Source organism: Manduca sexta, unplaced genomic scaffold, assembly GCF_014839805.1.
Source record: "Manduca sexta isolate Smith_Timp_Sample1 unplaced genomic scaffold, JHU_Msex_v1.0 HiC_scaffold_1583, whole genome shotgun sequence".
NCBI lineage: Eukaryota > Metazoa > Arthropoda > Insecta > Lepidoptera > Sphingidae > Manduca > Manduca sexta.
Window position 1 is genome coordinate 1 of NW_023592462.1, and position 8,919 is coordinate 8,919.

The window sequence follows — 8,919 nt, forward strand, 5'->3', positions numbered from 1 at the left end:
GAAGTCCACAGAAAACCTTCAGGCTGCAGGAGTCTGGAGAAACACATAAAAAGGCATTGTTAGACTACCCCGGGACATAGGCAGCCTGCTTCCGAACTACTATGGTGGCACCCTAATACAATGACAAGTGCGAATAACACTTCTTTCGGTCGGTCGGTGGACGATACTGTTGACATTGTGAGAAAAAGGTTAATGCACGAAATGAATCACAAAGCTCTCAAGAAGATAACTCAGTTACTAATTCTCATTCTGATCTGACAGCAGAAAGTAACACCTATCCCCCAAGTCAATCAGGCCAAATCCCTAAGAAAAAAATATTACCACCAAAACCAACAGTAAAATCAAATTGCGACAAAATGAAAAATAAAATTGTACACCAACTCTTCAAAATGGATAAGGATAAAATACATAAACTAATGGACAATCCAAACTCATCAACAAAGTTTGAGTATGCCATTAGTAGTTTGATCACAGAGTCTCAGAACAGTCTTAATCGCCATCTGAGATCTATAGCAGAGAAATCATTGTGCAGCTCTAGTGAGGACTTCATAAATAATGACAATAATACTATCTATGAGGATACATTTATGAAACAAATGCAATGTATATTAGACCCTCAAGATACTATTTTACTTGAAGACATAAAACCACTTGTAATGGCAGAGCTCACTAAAGTCTTGCAACTTGATGAAGTTGATCAAACACAAACTGTAACTGAAATTGAAAGGCCAGATTTACATAATCTTTCAAATGAGCACACTGACTATGCATATCCTGAATCTTATAATTATGAAGATTATCCTCAAGATATTTATTGTGACATTAAAGACTATATTCCAAATGAATTTTCCGAAAATGCTTCCAATACTGAAACAAATAGCAGCTATGATTTATCAAGCTCATACCAACAAGATATAAAACCATTATTTGAAAGGAGACCAGCAAAAAGAATTGATTATGAACAAGAAAGAAAAAAAAGCTCTGAAAGCAGGAACTCGGGAAGAAATCTTGATATTAAACCGGTTATTGATGAACACAGTACATATAATTTAAATCAAGAACCAACTGACCTATTTGATGTTCATTGTGAGCAATTGTCTGAAGATGACGATCCTTTTGCTGAACTTGATAAACAGTACCATGTACCTGTTGATCATAATTTTATTGAACATGATGAGATTGCAAACATACAATCATCAGTTTACAACAATAAATTATTACATACGGAAAATGAAAGTGCTAATGCAACTAGCACACTTGATACATTAGACGAAAGTTTTGCTAGTTTACATGGTGAGCATCATGACACAACTCCACCATCAATAACAAAAGAGGAACAGGAAAACAAAAGTACTGCAATTTCTGCCAAACCAAATGATGTACCCAATTTAATCGAAACTATTGATATTAAAACAGATAATCTACCCAAGACTAAAAGTTTAGATAAAAAAGAACCTGATAAATCAACTTCTACTAATATTATAAAGTCGTCTTCAAACTCTCGTAAAAGGTCGATAGACCAACGACCCTCTCATCGAAAAGAAAAACGTAAAAAAAGTCAGTCAAGTCCATCAGATCATAATAAAAATATTTCCAACAAAGTCATAAATGAACAAACACCTAAGAACACTGAATCATGTGAAGGGAGCACGAAAACTGTATTATGTTTATTTTCGCAACAAAATGCAAACTGTAAGGAGCCTCTAAAAGACAATAAAAAGGTCAAAATCAGTAGACAAAGGATACTCAGACAAATATGTTAAAAGGAAAGAGTCTCGAAAGAAATCAGTAGACACTAAAACACCTAAAAAACGCACTACCAGTACATCTGGTCATTCTTCTATAAGTCCCAAAGAAAATACAAGTAGTAGTGGGCAAATCTCCACACAACAAGAAGCAAAAGCTAAGCTTCAGACTATAGATATATTTACCACAAAACCAAAAAAGATAAACTTTCATCAAGCTCATAGAAATACAGCTTTAGTTCCCAGTCCAGTAAAAGGTATTGAAAAAGACAAACCAAAACCACAAACTGGAAGCAATATTTTGAAAGATGAAAGTAAATCTGCCAAAAAATTACAGTCTAAAGAAACTCAAACATTTGAAAGCAAAATTAGTACATCCAGATTTTGTCAGACTGAAAAAAAGAAGTTGGTTGTAAAAGCAATACAAACTGATCCTGTAATATTTGAGAAATCAAAAATAAAATCTAAAGATGCATTTGAAAGAATGAAAGAAATTGATCTAGAAATCCAAGTTTTGTTACAGGAAAAGTTTCAACTGTACAGTTCTCTTGAATCTAAAGATTCATGTTCAAACACAATGCAAGATTTAGGAATGACTGTATTAAATGTAGCACCATATGATGAAACAAAAGACGACGATGATAATAGTCTTGAAAATGTTCTAACTGGAGATGCTATTGTTGATGATTTTACTAGCATACCAGTGGAAGAATTGGAACAAATAGCGCTTGAAACAGTTCAAGAAGAAGAAGAAAATGCTGGGCGATATGAAAAAAGAACACGCCGTATGACTCAAAAGTTATTAGAACAAGAAAGGATCCGGGAAGTCCCATGACATCGAGACGTTCCAATAAAAAAATTAAGACACCAAATATATCCCTTTTAGAACAAATCATAACTGATGACCGGCCATTGGAAGATATTATAGTTCTGGATGAATTAGAGTCGACACCAGTTAAAACAACAAAAAAGAAATCTCAGAGAAACCAATCAACTAAGAAAAAGCTTGCAGCAAAAAAGAAATCCAAACCTCTGGATATTCCTTCTAACAACCTGCGAGCTTGCTCTGTTGTGTTATGTAGAATAAATGTATCACCATATTTAGACAAAGAGGAAAGCAATAATGATGAAGGCAAAGAGCAAATCCCTGATACCGAAGGTGACAAACCAATAGAAAAAGAAAAACCAGAAGAACCACAACTCTCTATATTACAAGCATCTATACCAGAGCCAACCGAAATAGTTGAAGAAACAGTAGTTAATGACCTCCAATTTGACATGCTCGACGTATCAGAAGATATAGTCATAGAGGAAAACTCAGATAATAACTTATTAGACAGAGACCCCATTGACAGAAGCCATATAACAATAAACGAAGAAATAATCTTGGGTAACAGTCAATCGTCATCAGACGATGTTTACGTACTGGAATCGGCGCAGGGTGAGGCTGAATGTAAAATGTATGATTACTCCACTGATGAAAATTTGAGGCGAGATTCTGTCACTGTCACAGGGAATGGTGACGCAGTTTTAGCAATAGAAGTAAGTGTTGATATCAAAGTTACAATGCTTTTCAATATTTTATGTTTCTATGAATTATAATTGGTATAAACATAATTTGACGACTTGATAAAAATCTCAGGAACGCTGGAAGCAAGCCAGGTTAGTCTGGAAATCTTTAGGTGAGGCCTATTTTCAGCAGTGGACTTCATGTGGCATATGATAATGCTGATGGTATTGGCTCTGCCTAGTCGGCTTTCCGGAATTATTGTCACCCTGCTTTATTGCTTGTAACAAATTTTATGTCCCATTGAGCTGACAGAAACCTGATCGCTTTAGAGGATAAGTTTTCTGTAAAACATATACGATATTCCATTCATTTTTATTTATTGTTTACAGTGTATAGAGAACAACTTCATCGCAGCGTGTTTGGACGGCAATGTGTACCATTTCAGCGGTGATGGTCAGCTCATCAACACACTGCGCGGGTCGAACTTGGCCGTCACCTGCCTGACCATTGTGAAAGAGAAGTACGGCACCACTGTGTACACGGGCTCGTTGGACTCCAGAATACGATATTATGATTTAGATGTAAGTGTTTTGCTCATCCAAAATGACTTAATTTTTACCGACATCTACTTTTTAGATATTTTTTTTTTCTAAAACATAGTGTTTTCAAACTTAGTGGAATAGTCTGTAACATGCATAAGACCAACTAGGTATAACTATAAAATTATCTTTTATTTGTTTACATTGCCAAAATACCATAATGAAACAATATTCTTATCCAATGAAGGTTTACATGGGCTATATTTTCGACTAATTTCTTTAAGCTATATTATTTGAAACGGTAAAAACACCTTTTCTAGTGGCATAGTGTGTTTCAACTATATATACACAACTCAAACTGGTATAAAATTTAGGACATTTTAATGTACATTTAGATTTTTATGTTAAAACCAAAATAAAGTTATAAACAACATAGTGATCACCAACAAATATAAGAATCATATAACTGAATATATAATCTTATTGTTATATATTTTGCCAGTAACATATTGTTTTAATAAATTTTTCAGACGGGTGTAGAGAAAGGGCCAGAGTGCAATGTTCTTAGTCCAATACAAACGATGGATCGCGCGTGGGACACAGTGTTCGTCGGTACGAGGACTGGCTTCGTGCTGCAGTTTGAATGCAAGGTGAGTTGAGTTATAAAATTAATTGAAAAGAAAAATAATAAATTTGTTTGGCAAAAGGAAATTTTTACACAATGAAATTATTTTAGAACTTCCTCACTAGGATTGGCTTGTTCTATAGGGGTCAATAGTGAAGATTTGCATATTTTGTTTTTAAATGAACATAACAAATGACGTGCAGTGACGTAATTCTATAATCAACTATACACAATTCAAACTTTTATTTCATCTGAAAAAGGTTTTGTATAAATTAACATTGCCGCGCGTCCGCAGCGCTAATACCAAGCAGCAGACTAGTTTATAGAAGTACTCAAGTAGCGAATTGGGTCATCAATTCTTTTCGTCCGTTAACAAAGTACATTACTATTACATATTAATATTATTCAATGTTTCAGAACAACATGCTTATCCCAGTGAGTACGGTGAAATTTTCCGAGCAATCGATCTTAGCTCTTCGCGCTATGAAAGAAGGACCACGGAAAGTGCTCCTAGTGGCGGCGCGTTCGGAAAATGTCACCGTGAAAGACGCCCAGACTGGACTGTTGCTGAGGACCCTCTCTGGACCGAAAATGACTGTATACACCTTGTTATTTGAAGACGGCAAAGTGTACTGTGGGACCAGTAGCCATCAGATACATGTCTTTGATTATGCAGTGAGTAATAACATACTCTGTCAATAAATATAGAAATAAAACATAGAAAGTTGTGGCAGCTGTAGTTTTAAGGTATAAAGACAACATTGTAACTAACATGATTATGTTGATTAATGGACAGTATTGATGGACCTAGTTGATGATGTTTAAACAAGTTTAAATAACAAGTCTGCCAAGATGCGCATTGTGTTAGTAACATTAGGTTTCACTTTTCTTGGGTGTAAAAATAAATTATTACTATATAATATTTTTGAAGTCTGAACCATATTTTTAAACAAAAAATAAAAATATACTCATATAATATTCTCTTTTTGCAACGGTGTAATTATGTTATGTTCCGCAGACGGGTGGTCACGTGGGTTCGCACGAGGGCGGTAAGGGCGCGGTGTGTCTGCGCGCGACAGGCGGGCTGGTGTTCGCGGGCTGCTACGACGGCTGCGTGTACGTCTACCGCGAGGGAGAGACGCGGCCGCTGGCGCAACTGCGCGGACCTAGTCTGATGCTGCTCTCACTCGCTGTTGTAGGCAGCAAGGTATTTTATTTTGAAAGTAAATAAAGAGGCGTGTTACTTGTTTAAGCGAGGCTATCCCGACATCACACCCATCACTGCAACTCTTGTAAGCCAGGATTGGCTAAAGGAGCATTACTTAGTAATAACCAGCAACGAAATTAATCAAACAATTGGATAGGGAGGAGTTGGAAATATATTTTTCTTTTTTCACTTTTAATCTAATCATATGGCAATGGAATGGAAATAAACTTAAATTAAATTAAATGAAATGAAATGAAGTGATTAGCAAATCTATTATTGTACATCACCCCAAGTGCTAAAGAAAACTGATAATAATTAATGGCTATTAAAAAGGCTGTGCAAATTCTGTAAAAGAAAAGACTCGACCACACATCGACAAATGTACAAATCTAGTTATAGTTAGTATATGAGGAAAGAAATTCGCTAAACAAAGGAGAATTTTGTGTTACGTATTTTACGGATGTCCCCTATTTTTTATCATTAACAATCGCTATATACGAATTTGTCAGCCACATCCTAATATTAATTATTTGTTACAGATTATCGCTGGATACAAAGATAGAAGTTTGTACATATGGAAAATACCACTTAGCATATTGCAAGAAATGATTTTATAAAGTGTACATTGTTTAGTGAGTTTTAAAGTTAGAGCATAGTTGATGTAATTACTAATTCGATTAGTTTTTACCAATGTATATACATGAATAAAAAGAAACTAATTTCGTGAAGAATTTTATTTTAAAACTGGGTTTTTATATATCCTGAAATATCCCCATGGAAGACAGTATTACTTTGTTAACTGTCCTGGCTTTGATAATAAAAGTAGCAAAACTAAAGCTAGGTTGAGATTAGCAAGAAACTTGCAGAAGTTAACTCCCGCTAGCAATTTTTTCCGTATAAACAATCACACCAAATTAAACGACTTCTGCAAATTTTGCAGCATGCAGGAGTTGCGACTAGGCACATGTGTATAGAAATACTGCAATATTGCCGCTATTATTAAAAAGCATCAGAAAGTTTTTGTGCAATACATGGATGATAAAACTTGCCAGTCTTTATATTTCAGAACAATAAACAATGCTTGTTATTGTTCTGAGCTTTATTTAATACACTTTATATTGTTTTTAGTTTTTAAAAAGGCGCGCAATATGCATGTTTGAATGTTTTTTTCCGTTACGGTGCGCATTTAGCCAGACATTAAAATTAAACCTTAGAATTAACTAGTCAACAAAACATAAGGTAAAAAACGAATGACACATTATTTAAAAACTCTCACATCTACTTTGCAAAATTCACGATAAATATTGCTAAGAAAAAGATAATAATGTAATCGATTTTTTTTTAAATAGTCGATTATTACATGACATCTGTTTCCGAACGTAGATAATTTTTGCCAAGTGGCACTCCTGTTTAATTTCTGACTTACGTCAGTGGGTGTTTCGTACGGCGGCCATTGTTCTACGTAGAAATATTAATTTTTCGCTATTTAGTGCTAGAAACAAAGAAGTTAAACATTTTCAACACCCTCAACGAAATCATTGTCTTGGAAAAAATAAGTTTATAGTACAAACATGAATGCAGAATAGTGAGTATCACTTCTGTAATATGGCGATATTGAAAGAAGGATGGGCAAAAATCTACTTTTTTTGCATGTTCATTGTCTTTTATTGAGAATTTTCTTGTGAAACCAAACATATTTTGTCTACGTAAAGTACCTTAAGTTATTAATTAATTAAAATTGAATAAGTGTAGGTGAGTCATTGTGTGTTCGTGGTAGGTACAATAGAAGTATTTGTGAAAACGTAATCACTTGGATTGTGAATGGCGCATTTGGTCTTACGATCGTATCGACATACTTCCTAGTTGCCGATAACTGCGCACGATTTTTTTGGGAAAAATCTTGTGTAAACTGCTCCTTTGTTTGATGAAGTCATGATACGCCTCCCTGGATGCGTGAGTCGTACGATAACAGACTTAATATTACTCTCTCGTACAAAGTATTTACATAAATAAGTTCTTTGTTCATTTCAGCGACTATTTGTTCAAACTACTCCTGATTGGGGACTCCGGAGTGGGCAAATCATGTCTGTTGCTAAGATTTGCCGATGACACTTACACAGAGAGCTACATCAGCACTATAGGCGTAGACTTTAAAATAAGGACTATAGAATTAGAAGAGAAAACAATAAAGTTACAAATATGGGACACAGCTGGCCAGGAGCGGTTTAGAACAATCACTTCATCATACTACAGAGGGGCACATGGCATCATCATTGTTTATGACTGCACAGACCAGGTGAGACTGTTTACATTTTAACATTTGATGTTAGCATGTGCATATTTGTTCTCAGTGGAATGCTGACATTTCGCAGTCCTGAAAAACAAGTATATTTAGTGTTTCAGATGCTAGATAATTAGTATATCATAAGTTATAATTAATGTTGCATACATTCATTCACAATTACTTAGCAAAACTAGTTGTTATCAAATCTTATGAGCTGATCATAGTTCCATTGTTTATAAATCAAGAAAATGTATATATTTTGATATTGAAGTAATTCTTAGCTAATTAATGTGATTACAATCATGAAATATTGTCCAAGAAAAGTCACCAATGTCAAATATCTATCATACCTAACAAACTAGGAAACTTAATATAAATTTCTATGATAGATAATACAAACTAACTGATAAAGCATGAATAACTATAAAATAATTTAGTTTTGCATTTGAAACTGATGACACATACTAAAATTATTTTTATTCTCCAATATCAATTATATACTTTTTATTTACTCATTTAATTTATGAGTGTACAATAATAACTATAGTTAAATATGTTTTGAAATACAAATGCATTATGTTTCATCATTTTGTTCTGAATAATGTTATATTATGAATAATCATTAACTAGAAATTTTAGGTTTTTTTCAGAACGCAAAAGGAGTGTTTATATAATTACTTTTTATTTATAATTTGATGGAGTTGAACAGCATTCCACCCCCCTAGTGTTTGTGTCAAGTTTGGTAAATTATAAATAAAATCAAATTTATTATATTTCTGCAATAAAATTTTATGATAACACTTGAATGTTATAAAAATAGAACTGAGTACTAGTTGTTAGTTCTAACATTAATAAACAAAAATGACTAACAGCTTTTTTATAATATCAATGATTTTTTGTCAATCAACTAGCACAAGTTAATAGACATCTGTTTAATTAAAATTGGTGTAAATTCATTTTGCATATATTAGTATAGTAATTTTTATCTTTTGTTACATTTATTAGTATT

At 33.7% G+C, this 8,919-nt stretch overlaps 3 protein-coding genes across 3 annotated transcripts; all 3 read left to right on the top strand.

Annotated features, from left to right (window-relative positions):
- Positions 1 to 223: 223 nt before the first annotated feature.
- On the top strand, positions 224 to 2,025 carry LOC119191499. The gene has a single exon (XM_037445387.1). The coding sequence runs from the start codon at positions 357 to 359 to the stop codon at positions 1,761 to 1,763; it is 1,407 nt and encodes a 468-aa protein (XP_037301284.1). The 5' UTR covers positions 224 to 356; the 3' UTR covers positions 1,764 to 2,025.
- Positions 2,026 to 2,097: 72 nt separating this feature from the next.
- On the top strand, positions 2,098 to 6,370 carry LOC119191498 (zinc finger protein 106-like). Its single transcript, XM_037445386.1, is given in 7 exon segments — positions 2,098 to 2,572; positions 2,575 to 3,287; positions 3,645 to 3,836; positions 4,325 to 4,444; positions 4,837 to 5,094; positions 5,438 to 5,626; positions 6,166 to 6,370. Coding segments are annotated over 7 exon segments (1,893 nt in total). The 5' UTR covers positions 2,098 to 2,229; the 3' UTR covers positions 6,244 to 6,370.
- A 661-nt stretch (positions 6,371 to 7,031) lies between these two features.
- LOC119191500 (ras-related protein ORAB-1-like) lies at positions 7,032 to 7,922 on the top strand (the record flags this gene model as incomplete). Its single annotated transcript, XM_037445388.1, is given in 2 exon segments — positions 7,032 to 7,211; positions 7,658 to 7,922. Coding segments are annotated over 2 exon segments (279 nt in total), but the record flags the coding sequence as incomplete, so codon positions are not given.
- Positions 7,923 to 8,919: the final 997 nt, after the last annotated feature.